At 50.8% G+C, this 16,283-nt stretch overlaps 1 protein-coding gene and 1 long non-coding RNA gene across 7 annotated transcripts in view; one reads left to right on the top strand and one right to left on the bottom strand.

Annotated features, from left to right (window-relative positions):
* Positions 1-480: 480 nt before the first annotated feature.
* Positions 481-2,379, bottom strand: LOC121072366. Its single transcript, XR_005821158.1, has 2 exons — positions 2,262-2,379; positions 481-1,994 (listed from the first exon to the last, which is right to left on the bottom strand). It is a non-coding gene; the product is annotated as an uncharacterized LOC121072366 (long non-coding RNA).
* A 151-nt stretch (positions 2,380-2,530) lies between these two features.
* Positions 2,531-16,283, top strand: part of ERBB4 (erb-b2 receptor tyrosine kinase 4) — a 575,035-nt gene continuing 561,282 nt past the window's right edge. For all 6 annotated transcript variants that reach the window (XM_040562317.1, XM_040562315.1, XM_040562314.1 and 3 more), the window contains exon 1: positions 2,531-2,648. In XM_040562317.1, the coding sequence (XP_040418251.1) occupies positions 2,558-2,648 (91 nt within the window). In that variant the 5' untranslated portion in view covers positions 2,531-2,557. The remainder of the gene's footprint in view (positions 2,649-16,283) is intronic.

The raw sequence follows: 16,283 nt of genomic DNA, 5'->3' as shown, positions 1-16,283 counted from the left end.
ACCCAGCCTCCCCCTCTGGAGCTGGCGATATTTTTCACCAGCATGGCCCTCTTTGTGCCGCTTGACATTGCAACAAGTGGTGAGCAGAAAATGATGCCCTGACCCAAGTACCATTCAAATATGCTCCACAAAGCATCTTCAGGAGCTGCTCTGCGCTCTCAAACTCATAGCCCAGTGCAACGTGTTTGTTTTGCTACCTTGTGGCTTCCACAAGGCTCAGGGATGTGTCTCTGCACAACTTTGGGCATGTGCAAAGCCAGGGGTTTGGAAAGTGTGTTTGTTTCTGCAGTGTTCTCCTTCCCAAGGCATGGCACCTTCTGTAAATCAAATGCTCATGGGCAGTGACATGGGGTGGCGCCAGGGGATGTGGTGCTGTGGCCTCTTGCAGGTACTCGCAAACAGTTGCAGCCCCCCTGAGCTAGACATCTGTGGCTGAACACGCTAAAAGGGGAAGCAGTAAAAGGCTGATTTATGCTCTGAGCCACAGAAGACTTTTATTGCTTCTATTTTTATTTTTTAGCGTAACCGTCCTGCCCTTAAACGTCTGCTTCCTGTGGATGCCACGGGGCTCAGGTGCCCAGTGGTGCTCCATAGGTTCCCTGTGCTGCTTGCCAGCAGTGAGGTGTCCATCAGCCCCGCAAACCTCAGCGTGGGAAGGAGGCAGCAGCAAGCTCCCTGCCCTCCCATCACTAATCCCTCAGGACTTTTGGAGGTTTCCCCACCGATTACAGTATTTCCCATCCTTTTCTTTGTGTCCTGCCCTCTTTCAGGGGAGAAAAAAAAATCCCAGGCTGCTCTAAATGAAATGTGGATTTAGGAGCTGGACCCTAGGCATACACATTTAAAGATATTGCCCAATTATTTGCCCAATTATTGCTTCATTTTTATTAATTACCATTGGTCTTTGAAATCATTTATGGCCCCTTTTTAATTTAACCTCTCAAGAATATTACTTTAGGAAAAAATGTCATCCCATGAACAATTAGCAAAAGCTACAGGAGTACAATAAAAGGGAATTACGTGGAGCGGGGGGAGATGTTTCAGATAGGCTGGAGTGTGTAAGCTTTTGGGTGAAAAAGACCTTGAAATTTGGATAAAAGTAGAACTTGTATTTAATAAGCACCTAGAGAAAGCGTATGACGAAACAGAGGGAGCGTGCTGCTGCCAGCTGCTCGGGAGGCAGCCCGCTGCCCACCGGATGCCACTGTTGCTCAATATTAAATCACATGGAGAAAACTCCTGTGGCAAGAGAATATTTGGGGCTTAAGGACACCCTGGCCACCAAACGGAGCTGCACCGTAAAGCTGCAATTTCTCAGCCGGCTGCTTTCGGAAGCCCCACGCTAACAGGCTTACGGTGAGGGAGCCCAGGCGAGGTTCAAAGAAAGAGCTCCTGCAATAAATAAACATGAGGTCAGGATGGGCACCGCAATAATTGCTCGGCATGACAAGATTTGCATAGCAAGCATTAGTGATTAATGTACCGGCGGCGTTCTGGAAGGAGCCGTCGGTGTGCGAGCTGCACCTTCCAGCCCGAGCAACGCATTCACGTGTAGCCAAAGGCAGCCAGAGCCTGAGTTTTTTATTTAAATCAGAGGGAGTCTGGGCTCACGGCCTCCGTTTCGGGTGGCACGGGGGGGAGCTCGGCGTTTTGACTGAGACAGATGCTAAGGGAAGAGGCTGGCTCCAGGCTGGGCTGCCCCAAACCGTGGTTCAACTGCAAGTCCTGAGGGGCTGGAGGCTGCCTGCATCCTGCAGCCTCTCTTCTGAGGCTCCTCTTCGTAGCAGGGCTCTGCTTCCCTGCTGCCACGGGGCGCTGAAGCGTGCACTAAGCCCCTCGCAGCCGCTTTTCTGCAGGGTCCCGCTCGTTCTTTCCAGCTGCAAGGTTGGAGAAAGCGCTGGCGTTGGCTTCGGGGTGCGAGGCCGGGGTTTTGCTGGAGACGAGGCCGTGCAGGCTGGTGGCAGGGAGGGGTCTGCAGGAATTCCTGGGGGAAACTGTCCAGACAGCAAGCCTGATGCGAGGGGGGGATCCGAGCATCTCCACATGGGCTTGCCCATGTTCTGGGACCAGAGCAGGTGCAGGGCGAGTCCCACCTCACCTCGGAGCAGCCTCCCACCCCTTTTGGCCGGGGTGCCCCTGTTGAACACCCCCTCACCAGCAGCCCCCCAGCTGCTTGGGGCGGGGTGTGGGGGGGGATGTCAGATCCCCCTCTTCCCCCGCCAAAGCTCCGTCCCGCCGCCACCGCTCCTCCTCCTCTCTACCTCCTCCTCCTTCCTCCTCCTCCTCGCCGTCCTCCTCCTGCTGCTGCTGCTGCTGCTGCTGCCGCCGGCGCTCTCGGTGCGCTCCGCTCCGCGCGTCCCGCAGCGGCGGCCGCCCCGTCGGGCCGCGGAGGGGCGGCGCTGGGGGCGGCGGCGGCGGCGGCGGCGGCGGCGGAGGGGCCGGGGCCAACTTTTGGGGAGGCTGCGCGGGGGATGGCGGCGAGGCTGAGGCTGAGGCGGCGCTGAAGGAGGAGGAGGAGGAGGAGGAGGAAGGAGGAGGAGGAGGAGGCGGCGGCGCGATGCCGGCGGCGGCCGGGGGGCTGCTGTGGTGGAGCTGCTGCGTGCTGGCGGCGGCCGCCGGGGCTCCGCGGGCGGCTGCGGCGCAGGCAGGTGGGTGTTTGCGGGCTGTTTGCGGGGGCTGGGGGGGATCTCCCAAACTTATCGGCGCAGCGATGCTCCTAGCCCCCCAAGCCGGGCGGGCGGCAGGCTGTGGGGTGCCGCTCCGGGGGGTTGTAGGGCCGGGGGGGGGGACGCGGCGGGGCTCGCCCCGCGCTGAGGGGGCGCAGCGCGCTGAGGGGACCCCGCGGCTCGGCCCCCGGTTCGCGCTGTCCGCCCCGTTATGGGGGGTGTCCCGGCCGTCGTTGGGGTTGGGGGGGGGATCTAGGGGAAATTATGGTTGTTTTTGGGGGGGTTTGTGGAATTTCGGCCCGCCGGGCGGGCGCGGGGTGCTGAGGGCGCACGCTGGGCTCGGCTTTATGTAAGCGGCCGGCCCTCGCCTCCCTGCCCGCGATCGCTTCCCAGTTCCTCAGATCGGCAGGGGCCGAAGGCTGCTTTCCTCTTCTCTTGCTCTTTTTCTCTCTTTTTTTCTTTTTCCTTTTTTTTTTTTTTCCTGCGGTGTTGAACGGGGAAACCCCAGCTGAAGGAGCGCTGCGTGCCTGCTTCCCCGAGCCCCGCTCTGGCTTTTCTCCCTCAGCCCCTGACCCGCTACTTTGCCCCTCTCCCGCTTTCCCCATCCCCTTTCCCAGGAGTTCCCGCTCCGAGCGAGCCCTGCTGGATTTACCCCCCACCAAAGACAGACAGTATCGAGCCGGGCGAGCTCGGCCGCCAGGATCCCTGTCACGGCACAGCCTCCGGTCCCTGCGCCGCGCAAAAAAGCCGCCCCGTCCGCAGGGATGCCAGGGCTGGCCGGACCCTCGCCACAAGAAGGGGCTCGGGGGCTGCTGCTCTGGGTGACAGCGGCTTGTAAGGCTTGGCTCACACTGCTCAGCGCTAGCCGAAACAGCAGCGTGGGTCGGACAGGTGAGCTTCGATCTGGGAACGTTTAGGAGCCCCCCAAAAATCTGGGCTCTGCCGGCTTTCGGGGGCCTGAGGATGGGGCTCTGGCTGCCACCTGCATTTTCAGCACATCGAGGGAGATGAAGACCACCGCTCTCACCCAAAGTTTTCATTTCCTTCTCCCAAGTCCGTCGGCCGAGGCATGAATACATGTTTTTTTTTCAATTTCTGCTCTCTCCGTGCTCGGGCATATAATGTTTGCAGCGCACAGCTTGGGGTCACGTGAGCCAAACAGCTTGGGCTGTTACCTGGAAGCTGGAGTCTTTGTTCTGCGTGGAAATAGCTGATAAATTAACTCCTTTTTCTGATATATGGGGCTGTTGAGTTGTTAAATAATTACAGCCAAATTAACTTAGCGCCGTTTGAAGTATTCAACTGCTCTGAGAAATTAATTGTACTTCAAATGTTTTGGCAGTGCAATATTTTATTTTATTTTTTTCCCCCTCTCCCCCTCAGCGAGGAGCCCGTTCGGGCTGGTGCATGTGCAGGCTTTAATTTCATGCCACTGCTCCTCGCGTGTGCCCTCGGCGAGGTGCAGCCGCCCTCCTGGCACCCCTCCCGCCCCGTCCGCCACGATGTCTGTCCAGAGGTTAAAATTAGGCTGAGCTCCGAGTGCCTTTGCGGAGGCACGATAAGCACTGACCGGGAGCTTCAGCCTGACGCTGCCACCGGCTGACTCGGTCCCTGCACAGGGGACGTCCCACGGCAGCATGGGTACCGAAGGGGTGCTGGTGGGGACCCCGCGTCATGCTTGGGGGTCCCCGCTCTGGGGGTCCCTGTGTGGTGGCCAGGCCGAGCTGCTGCCGTCCCCAGGTGTCCCCCAAGTGTGCCGCTGGCCAGCGCCGCTCACCGCAGGATATCGGGTCCGGCTCCATCTTTCGGGGCATCCCTGGGGACTGGGGATGCAACCGGCATCGGTGCCAGGTCACGCCGTGCAGCCTGCCTGCGTGCGCCTGCCTCGCCGGCACTGCAGCGTGCCCCACTGACCTCCTCGTGACTTTTTTTTCTTTTCTTTTTAAGGAGACGGTAATTGATGTATATGTGTACGGATGCTGGCACTAAAAGCCGTGCTGGTAATTAACATGAAAACAGTAATAAGGACCTGAAATACATGCCTACGAGTGAGCAGAATGAGACTTGGCAGTAGCAGCTGGCAAAGGGAGAAGCCCTGTCTTTGCTCAGGAGCAATGCTCCCCTTCTAGTTTTTAAGGGATGCTAGAATTGCCATTATTTTTTAGTTAAGTAAATCTAAGCAAACTACAGCAAGCTCAGTTGCACCTAGAAAGAACAACCTGTTTGGCAGCATGCATGTGTTCAATGGGTTTATGGAGAAATTCCCTCAAAAGTCACTGTTGGTGCCACACAGCCGCTCGTATGGGTGGCAAAACTTTGTAATGGGGTGCCGTGGGGTGCGCGGGGTGGCGTGCCCGCAGCCGTGCCGTGTGAGCAGCTCTAGGTGGCAGCAGCCCCCAGGAGCTCCCCGGCAGCGGGACGCGCAGCCCGGAGTCGGAGATGGGATTTCCCGGGCCCTGATTCCCCCCGGATCCCTTCTGCTGGGGCTGGGGGCAGCTCTGGGGGGCTCAGCCTGGAGTGGGAGGCACAGGGAACGGGGCATCCCATGGGGCCACATCCCCACCGCCCATGGAAAGCGTAGCCGCGAGCTGGGAGGATAATTCAAAGACTACACGGTGCTTCGAGTACGCGGCAAAGGGAGCTCAGGCGGCTGAGAGGACTGTGGGTTTTATCCTAGAGGACTTGAGCTGCCCCGTAAGTCAGAACCAGACTGGTGTCTGGGTGCTGAGGGCTGGCAAGTTCACATTAAGTGCGTGCTCTTAGTGGTGTAATAACTCCTGGGGCAAGCTAGGAAAGGGAAAAGGCAATAAAAACACATGCACTTGCTCAAAAGGAGGGTATAGCTTTTTTTTCTCCTTTTTTGTCCTTTTTAAATGCTTGAAGTGGTCCTTTGCTGGAAAGGCAGGTGCTTTGGCACCACGAGGAGCCCTCTCCGTGGGAGGTGAGCCCTGCTGGGCTGCACCCTTGGCATGTACAACCGGCCCTTGTTTTTGTTGACTCAAAGCTTCTCCTTCTGCACAGAAGCGCAGGCTGCTGCTGGGCTTTGCACGGCCATGTAGCTGAATTATCCCACAGGAGGACTGGGGTCTGCCAGGAAGATTCATCGTTTTGGCAGCTTCAGGTGGTGTTTGTTCAGGAACTCCTTGGTTTGGAGGAGCTGCGTATACGCTGCGCTCGGTGGCAGCTTCCCTGCGTGCCCACGTGATAAACGAGCGGTCTTGTTTCGGCACCTCTGCTGGGCACACGGGCAGATGCCAAGCCTCCTGAAGTCTTCGAACAGCTGCTGATATATATATATATATATATATATATCCTTTTTTTTTTTTTTCCTCAGCCTGCCAGGAAAACTCTCCCCACTGCGTAAACGGGATGCAAAGTCCAGGGCAGATGAATATTCACGTGTGCGTCGGTGATACCAGGGGTCTGATGCTGGCAGGCATTAGGGCAGCCAAGTCTGTAATTCGAATCACAGGAGCACGTACGATTTGCACTGTCAGAAAACCAGAATATAAATATGACAGTAGAAATGCTAACTGTAAGGATATCGACGTGTATTTATGCTTTCCAGTGATACCTGCTTTTTGTTTCCATCTTTGAAGCCTATCAAATCTAGCTCCTGCCAGAGCAGTAGATGGGCAAATGAAGTAAATAGTGTGAAAGCAAGCCCCTGAGTTTCAGCAGATGCAGTTCTTGGAGCTATAAAAATATTCAGTCACCATATATGCTTTCTTGAAGGTCAATGCCAGAGATTTCTAAAACATACCGATTTCGTTGCCTCTTTCTGCTGATGTCTGTGCAGTTGGGTATACAGTACCCGAGCAGACATTTATAACTTGGTCGTCCTTAAATTTCTCCTAATAAACCAGCAACGTGTCCCGTGCTCTTGTTGCATGCCGATGTGACTTCTGTAGGCATCTCCCAAAACCCAGCTGGCTGTGCATGGGTCCTGAGGACTGTCCCACAGCGATGCAGGGCTCAGGAAGTTTTCTCCCAGAAATAGGGATGTGTGGCTATGGGGTACATGTGCAGCATGGCATTTAGGGGATTTCCTTGCTGCCCATTGCAGGACCGGATCCTGAAGGTTGGGGCATGGTGCAAAGCTCCAGGACCTGCCCACATCCCACTGATACCAGGAGCGTGGCGTGCCTCCTGCTGCTCCTTCCCAAATGGTGTTCCCGGACATTCCCATCTGGTTTTTCTAGGATGTTCAGGATGGAGCTGCTCTGGCACACGGACAGGAAGAAAAAATCATCATGCTTAACTTGATACCCATCCTAATGTTCAATTTCCATTAATTTAAATTACATTGAAATATCGAACGTCTTGGGCGTAAAAGTTTATGGAGCATGGTTAGTACACTAATAGAGTATTTCGGAAATCTTTAAGGTTAGTGTAGCAGCCAGGTAGAGATGCAGGGATAAGGGTTCCTGAGTTACTTTGCTTTAACCCCTTTTCCAAAATCTTCCATATACTGGTGACTCTTTATCGGTTGTGCTGCCGCTGCTATCCAGCTACAACTCCAAAATCCCTGATCCTCTCTGCAAGGTTGCCTTGTGGATATTTTTGCTTGTTACCTTTGGCAGCAAAAATGTACAGATCTAAATTTAAATTTCTGTTTGCTAAGGATATGTGACAGTATTTAGAATTCAGCATTATTTTATTATCTCTTTGAAAGGATAAAAAAAAAGGGCTCATTTATTTCAAGAGATATTTCTGTAGTGCATAAAAATATCAGTGAAGTAGCGAGCGTTTTCCAGTTGTTGTTGACTTCAAATTTAGCAACCATTGTCCCCGTTGATATATTTGATGCTCTAAAAATGTGCTTGCCATTAAGTAGGAAGCTGAAGTGATTGGTAGGCAGATAATATTCTTTGGTAGCTATTAATAATGCTCAGAGGATGTATGCATGGGAGAGTATGGAAAAAGCCATGGAATTGTGTAGGAAGGAGGCAAAAATAATGTATGTGGCTGCTTTATTTGAAAGCCACCCGTGTTACTCTGTCTGTACGTATTGCAGCGATTGCTGCCCGAATTAGCTCGTCGCGAGCGGGAGAAACCGAATCTCGAGCAACGTAGTGGTTCTGCTTGGCAAGCAGGGGTCTGAAATTTCCAAGAAAACGGAAAATTTCAAAGTCAATAGGGAGTCAAAGTCAAAATCTCTCCTTTTGTCTGTTCCGCAAGCCCATCCTTTGTGCCGGTGCACCCGCATCACTGTGGGTTTCTCTCCATGCTTTTCAGCACGGGGCTGCCTCTTTGTGCCCCAGATTTTAAAGCTGCCCTTAAAATCACGCATGTTCGGGTGCTCCCGGGTAACATGCCCAAAGCCAGGACCAGCTCACACAGCCACGCAGCCCTGATGTTATCCAGGGCTGTATTTCCTGCTGGGAAGATCATATTAGAAAAATATGGCATTATTAAAGTCTGAGGAGTGGCCGTAACTTTTGCAGCGCTTTAATTGTCCCGGCGCTGCAAGACACACCTCAAGTCAGGGGCTGGGTTTGCTTCTAGCAGTGCATCAAGTGCTGCTGTGAAAGCTTGTTACAGCACACTGTAAGGTGCAGCTGCTGTGGTGTTAATGGGGTGCATGCAGTGCAGGTGGGATTTTTCTTTTTGGGAGTTGCTGAGAAGGACAGGAATGCTTTGTTTGCTGTCCCTTGGTCCAGCGTCCTAGAAAGGAGTCAAAGTCAGGTCTGTACCGTGTGGTTTTGGCTGCCTGAGGGTCTCGGTGTGCAGCTTTAGCCCTTGATATAGCAGCTTCTCAGATAGTCTCTTATGAGCGGTGACGTTCTTGTAGTAACAAAGGATTGGGGACAGTAGGAGAATGTGGTGTGTAGTTTTTTTTCTCCCTTCTTGTTTTGGAAGATTTACAACTCAATTCATGCGGTGTTGTTGGCTGCAAGTTTCTTGGTGTTAATTTTATCCTAAAATCTCAGGGCTGTGTGAATCTCATCCTCCCAGAGGGGAAGAAAAGTGAAGAAGAGTCAAAACTCCTGTAGCTTAAGAAACAGGAGGGGGAGAGTCTAAGAATTACTGTTTTTGTAACCCACTGTTTTAAACTCATTTGTAGGATTTAATGCAGGGGCCGCTTGTCTCGTGGCTTTCCAGTGTCTGGCAAACGTTGGTGACTTTGGGGATGGAAACCTGGGTTTATTAGGAACCTAATAGCTGTAGTCTGCCTGCTGCCCTGATGTGTGGTTAAGGCATTAAAATATATGGGTTATGCCTTGTGCTACAGTAGAACAATTACCAGGTGGGTGTCCTTTGGTATTGGAAAATGATCTTGCCAAATTTCTGTTGTCAGCTTGAATCATCTCAGTCATGCTGAAGGCCCACAGAAAAGGGGTGGGGGGAGGCATTATAATTAGTGACTCTCTCCAAGTAGGGGCCATCCCGTGGTGTGTGAGTTCTGTAGGTCCTGTCTATCCCAGACTGGTCCTGTCCCTTTGAGTAAAAGCTTTTTGGCTCTGCCCATATCTGCCCTGGGCTTTTCCTGGGTTAAGAGTGTCCAGATTGTCCAAGGCTACGTGAGAATTACTGCAGTGCTCGTTTCCATTTGTTTTTTGGGGTCTAGCCTGACTGCTTGATGCAGTGATGTGACAAAATGACATCAGCTGCTGGCACGTTCATGGCATCAGTATTTGTAAGAGCTTCCTTTTCGTCTCATTGATTTTTGGCTCCTTCCTGCAACCAGGGAGCTTTTGCATTGGGTTGCATGTGTCAGGTGTAGATCTGTTCGGTTGGTCTGCTGGGGCCAAGTTAAGGGTTCGTATAGTGGGTCCTGAGCCTTGATGATGCCAGGGTCTCCTGGGGCGTGATGGTGTTTGGTGGTGGGCTCAGGGTGCTGGGGCTGTGCTGGGCAGGGAGGAGGGATGGATGTCTGCTGCCTGCCTTGCTGCTCCTTGACTTGGACAGTGCTGATGTGTGGGCCAAAGTGCTGGGGTGTTTTGGGATCCCCTCTGACTCTCGCAGATCACACCTAGCATCACTGAACCTTGTAAGTGTTTTCTTAACCCGGTTTCTGCTTAAATTCTCTGAGAACTTGTATGAACCCGAGCACTCCTGCATTTCTAGGAATATCTGGAATAAAACCCATGCTTATCAGGTGGCACAGGCTCAAAGTCTTACTTTGCCAGGTGAGATAAGGCTTTTTTTCAGGAGTCAAGAGAATGAGGTGCTGGAACAATTTCACTTCTCAGATCACAGGAGCCCGACTAGTTCTGTTAGGAGGGTGTATCTGGGCACCAGGTAATACAGGGCATCAGTGGCTTGCGGAGGTGCAAGAGAAGTAAATGTAAGAGGCAGGAACTGAAGTAGCAGGGAAGGGTGCACAAAGGAGCAAGCCCTCCAAAGAAAGCCACGCAGATATTTGCAGAAGGGCTTTAAGCATGGTGCCTTTACTCAGAAATGAGATCTTCAGGTTGTAGCTGGGAGAAACCTGCCTGGGTTTCCTGAAGAACGGTGCTGGAGCACCACAAAGGTCAGCACAAGTTGTCCTGGAGAGGTCCTGGTTCGTGGTCTGTGTTGCTGCCGTTGAGCTCGGTGGTCCTAAAAACCCAAAGACTTCGGGATAATAAGCTTGGAGGGTGCTTGGAGGGGCAGTAGCAATGAGCGGGATGGCAAAAAAGTGACAGCACAGGCAGTCTGAGCCCAGCCCTGGGCTGGTGGGTGCAAACCATGTGCAGCCATCTCTGCCTTCGCCCCCAGCTGTGTTACATTTCCTCTCACCCATTTTCTCCCTAGCCTAAATGTAGGTGTGATGGCATAAATACAGGTTAGAAAGTATTAGTCACTTTTTTTTTTTTTAACCTCTCAGTCTTCAGCAAACATACGTGTGGCTTGAGGACCGTGATACCAGGTCTGGTGCTTTTCTTTTCACCGCCATGCATCCCGAGGAAGCTGGCAATTACTAAACCAGCGTTAGGCTTTGTTTTTAATGCTCTACTTCATTTCTTTCCCACCAAGTTTGGGTTTCCAACGATATGATTACTTATGGATTTGTAAGCCAGAAATAGCCTAGTAATTGCTATATTGCTTTGCCCGCAGTAGCAATGAGCGTCTTAAATTTAATGCATCATCCACACAGAAAATTGATATTTGGCCAAAACAGGAGGCCTCTGACAGCTAATCTTAAAGAGCTTGTGCTTGACATGTAAAATAGAGAGTTGTGGATGACATTCACGAGAAAATTGGTGGTCTTCAGGATTATTCCATAAAAGAAAAATACTCTTTACGTTGGCTGGAAATACTTGAGGATAATTAAGTTTGCGTGGAAACCTTTCCTTAGAGGTCAGCAGTGCGAAGGCCTGGGACGTTAACCACTCAGATCACATGCAAAGGAAAAAAAAGCATGACAAATAATAATTCCAAGCCTGAATTTTGCCTGATCTTCAGGGGTCATCTGGTAAAACAACGCTCATGAGTTGCTGACCCCACAGCTAATGGGAGGTTTCTTTTAACGTGGTTTTACTTGAATTTCTTTTCTCAAATACTACCTAAGCAGCAAGAATGCCCAAGAACAAGTCTTCCACGGAAAAAATTACTCACAGTAAGAAACTTCCCAGTGTTTTGGATGAAGATACCTGCTTGTACAGATATGTTTGCCTACATTGGATGTGTATTTTGCTGGCAGTCCCAATGTGAGGGCCCAGAAGTTTCCGCAGGGATTTTTGCAGCTCAGTTTGGCAAGCGTGTGCCGCTCCATGCCCGTGTGACATGATAGGCTTTGGGTAAAGACACGCTTGAACGTATTTTGTCAATATTTGGTTTTGAGTCAGTAGGTCCTCATGATTTTGCTTCAAAAGTAGCCAATATCTATCTATTAAATGCAGCACTCGTGTTCAACAGAAATTGTAAGACCCAATTTCAAAATTAGGCCCACACAATTATGCAATCAGGTAATCGCGCGTGTAATTGCTTGCACAAATGGTCAGTTAGATGTGTAACTGTCCATTTGCACGCAAAATTAACCAATTTTGAAAATTGGGCTCTGAGTATTCATGGCAGAAAATGCAGCTTTCTGGACATGGCTGCCTGTGTCACACCTTCTCACCTTCCTCTAACAGAGGTGTCCTCCCCAACAAGCCTTGTGCCCTTCTCTTCACTGAAATGCTGGAAGCAAAGGACAGAAAGCCTGTGTGCCAAAGGCTTCTAAGCTTAAAACCAAAGAGCAAAAGAAAAATCAGAGATGGCAAGGAGTGAGTTGACACATTCATGGTTACACAAGCAGGGGGCAAAGCCCAAAGTAGCATTTGACTCTCCTGGTGTCCGGTGCCCTTGGGGTTTTGCTTTCACCTTGGCATTGTGGTCTGAATCTGTGACGCTTGTTTAAAAAGGCCACGAAGGGTGTGTGTCTTAAATTTAATACACAGGCACAGGTGTAAGACCTACTAACGCACGTGTAATCTTATTGTTCAGGAATTTACTTATTTAAAAAGAAAGTAATGTGGTGCTTTTGTCACTGCAGAATCGATTGTTTGAGGTGTGTATGAGCACTTCAGTTATTTGTTTTTGTGTTTGTCAGGTGTGAATCATGTAACTGGCCCGTGTGTACATGCTTTAGCCCCCCGAGATGAGCAGTGCTGATTTGTTATCAAAATTTGGCACTGCTTCCAGGGAGGGGGTGCTCGTCTGTGCCTTTAGTCTAAGGCAGGTGCTTATGCATCTCTCCTGGCTGGGCCGAGGAAAATGCTGATGTCAAGTTGCTCCCACAGAGCAGGGCAGGAGGAGACCTTCGGGAAGGTGAAACCCCCTGCCTGAAGCTGGCTTCTCCTCCCAGAGCAGCGCTGTAGCCCGGGAAGGATTAAGCAGGAGCATTTTAAGGTCACTTTTTATTCCCAAGCAAGAGGTTTATATCCTCTGTGCATATTAATTTCACAGCTTGGGACGTGGTGGAAAAGAGAGCAAATGCAAGTGTGTTGGGTAGCCTTGGTGGCTGGTCTGGGAGAGAGAGCCTGGACTAGAAAGCAGCCTTCCCCTCCCACGCTGCATTAACACAATTGCTGTAAAATCTGTGCAAAGGTCCGAGCCTGAAGCTGCAGTGAGCAAGGTTTTTGCTCGGTGGTGTATAAACAGGTCTCAGTTTTCCCTTGTAGTCACTTCAGGATGTGATATCCTCCGCAGCATCCCTCGGCGCTTCCTGGGTGCTGTTGCATTGCATGCGCTGCTCTCCTGCACCAGTTGGCTCGCTGAAAATCCAAGCTGCAACCCTGTACCGTCCCCAAGTCACACTTGCAAGCTGCTGTCCTTTTAATTTGAAATGTAAACAGAGAGGCTCGGCCTTCCTTGTGGCTTATTGATTCTGCCTTTGCGGGACCAAAATGAGTTACCACCCTGCGCGCTAGGTGCAGTCAGCACTACAGATGTTATCTGCAAGGCTGGTTTTAAGCCGTGGCTTGTCTTTCGAAAGGTAATTCTGTTTGTTTATGCCAGCGTGCCATTTACTTCGTTTGGGCTGGCAGCTGGGGGAGGTTCGGGGGAGGAAGAGCAGGGAGTCGCAGGTTGCTGTGCACAGAATTTGCGTGTTTCTGGCTTTGTGTGCATAAAAGCCAGAACTCACAAACGCTTCCTTGTGTGTTCTCAGTGGCTATGATGATTGTGCATCCACAGGGGGGTGAAGGAGATGGCATCAGAAAAGCACAGTTTGCAAGCCCAATGTGCAGGTGAAGGTTTGCCCCCGAAACGCAGGGCAGGTGGGAGCAGAGTCAGGGTGTGTGAGCCTTGCTGAGGTCTGCCTGAGCACCCCGTGCACCAGCTGCTCTGCAGAAACTGCTGACACACGCATATACGTACATATATAGATATTGTGCAGGTGCTTTAAGAGACAAACGGGGTATTTCCAAAATCTGATGCAAGTGACTGTTTTTCTTCATTCCTCTGTGTAGAAACCTGTCATCCTCTTGCCCTGCTCTGGAGGAGATGGGTCCTTGGTAGGGGATGTGTGGCAGCAGCTGGTGGCTCCCCAATGGGACACTGGTGCTGCTGGGCTGCTGAGAGCCTTTAGACGTGGCTGGTGGTGGCCAATGAGGGAGTCCTGAGGATCGGGAAATAGTCTTGAAGACTCGAAAGCTCTCCAGAGGCATGAGTTCTGGTCCACAGCCTTGCTTCAGGCTGATAGCCCTGTGAGGAAGGGTATGAGCTGGTAAAGAATCTCTGCATAGGAAAGGATAAAAAAACATGCTGCGTAAATTATGATACCACCTATATTATCAGTGAAAGAGCTGAAAGCTGGGAGCTGTAGGGAGAGACTTCTCATGTTAATGTGCGAGTCCTTGGCTCTGCCTCCTCCAAAATCACCGCCGCAGCTCCCAGCTGCTGGCACGGACTTGCTTACCTTCCGTTCTGGCTGTGAAATAAAGTATTAGATGTGATTGCTAATTGTTGATAGTTTTTTTCCTAAGGTAGTTCTGGCATGCCATTAGTGGCCTGGAAACAGAGTGTGGGTATTCCTGAATTTCTAAAAGGCATTAGCCTGCCTTTAAGGACAAGGGATGTGTTTTATACGCAGCTCTTGGCACTGTATGGGAAAAGAGAAGCGGGCTCCAAAGCACAGACCAGGAGAATTGATTTATCATCAATTTATTGCTCGGAGCTCTAGGCAAACTCATCTCAGGACGGAACAGGGATCTATAAAATCTTTTCATCTGAAACTGAGTTAAACTGGGAGGAACTGCTGATGAGAGGCCAGAGCCAGCCCTTGCAGCAGGCAGGCTTTCGGGAAGCGGTCTCCTGCTGCAGCCAAGGTGGTTGGAGGGACAGGAGCCCAATCCCTTATTGCCCTCTTTCTTTCCCTATTAATGTCTGGTTCATGCAAGAGCAAGCCTGCAAAACTCCCCCCGCCTCCCATTTGATTTCAGGGTAAATTTCCCTTTCTTTGTTGGCGCCTCCTGTTAATCTTGCAGTTTCTTCCCCCCGGCGCACTCCTTTCTTTTATTACGTTTTATTATGCGCGCGGGTTCTTAAACCTGATAATGATGGGGTAGCGACTCGCCTTGTTCAGCAGGAGGCCTCTGAAAACACTCTGATGCATAGGGGTTGTCAGATCACTATATAAATAAATAAAACCTGCTCATATATTCCCTTCAAAGAAGCCAGTAAGTGAGACAATGCTGAAGAACTCTCTCTGCCGCTTTTTTTTTTTTTTCTGGTATTGGAGGGAGAGGGAAAAAAAAAAAAAAAAAAAGCTGTATTATGTCAGGACCTGTAATAAATAGCACTGCAATGAGAAGCGACAGCCTCATTCACCTTGCATCCATGCAGAAATAACTAAGCTCTCTTCCCATGCCTTGAAAAAAAGGGGGAAGAAGGGAATTAAAGAAAAGAATTGACCTTGGCTTGGAGTCGCTCTCGTACTCGTAGGGAACAGGCTGCCTGCGAGAGATTGAAGTTTCGCTGGCTGTTCTTGCAAGCGGCGTATTGCCTGTGTTACTTCGAGCTATTCAGCCTGCAGAGCATGAAGTACGGTCCTCGGCTTTCTCTTGCTGCCTGAAACTGTATTAGCAGAGCTTTTAATTGGCAAAAGACAGGTTTGGAAGGCTTAAATATTTTAATGGAAAAATAAAGAAAGGGGTTTTCACAATAAGGAGGCACAGTGTGGTCAGGCTGCTTTGCTGCAATCTATTTTTTATTTCCTTGAGTTGTCACGTTTTATTAGGAAGTTAAAATAAAGTGGAAGCTTTCTTGCAAATTGAAGTAGTTAACAAATTAAAGGGGAAAAAAATAAAAGGCATTTAAGGGAGCTGGTGGAAGACAGACTGATGGAACATGTACTTCTGTACGTTTTTTGCAAAACTTTGTTATATCTGTGACTGGCTTTCTTCCTTACTTTCTCTTTGGAGTATTTGATTATTGTTTATGAAGTTCCCAAGAGGCACGGAGGGAAAAAATCTTACTTTGCCAGGGTTATTCTGCACTGGCTTTGTGTCAGCAGGTGCCTCCCCTCTCCCTGTCTGGATGCTCCTGGCTGTTTGTCTTGCAGGGGCAGAAGGAAAAAGGTCCTGGGGTCTGGGGACAGGGAGGCAGGAGGAGAAACAGCACCAGCACCATTACTTCCCTGTGCTGGGGGTGCCGTGCCTGCAAACATGCACCGAGGTGGGTGTGAGGATGCAGCAGGGGTGGGAACATGCACCAATGCTCTGGTCTGCAGCAGGTGGTTACAGAAATAGATGCGTGCACCCACCAACCCCCAAATTTCACCTGCAGGTAGCCCCAGTGTTAGAAGTGGGTGCGTAACCCTTCCTTCCTGTGCCTTCCCAGGTGCAGGAGACCGCAAGGTGCGCAGTAAAAGCCATCCCCCCTCCGCTTCTGTTCCCTTGCGGGGCAGTGCTTCCTTACAGCAATTCTTTATTGTGAATTCCTTTGTTATTCAGTCTGTAAGCAGTGGAAAATAATGAAGCCATTTAGCATTCCTGGGGATGCCACGTGTACTTCTGAAGGTGTTTTATTACAGTTCAGCGTTAGTTAACGTGCACTTACAATAAGCTGTTATCACTGGGGCTGCCTTTCATTTCTTCCCACCGAGTGTTTTGCTTTTAACGTGGGGTATCGTGCTGCTTTACTTGGTGTGATACTTCAGACGTGGCGTGGTGGCAATTTGCAGGGAGTGAAAGGTGAACACACAGA

The sequence above is a fragment of the Cygnus olor genome, chromosome 6 (genome assembly GCF_009769625.2).
Source record: "Cygnus olor isolate bCygOlo1 chromosome 6, bCygOlo1.pri.v2, whole genome shotgun sequence".
Lineage (NCBI taxonomy): Eukaryota > Metazoa > Chordata > Aves > Anseriformes > Anatidae > Cygnus > Cygnus olor.
The sequence above is the reverse complement of the archived record's forward strand: the minus strand, read 5'-3'. Positions and strand labels throughout refer to the sequence as shown.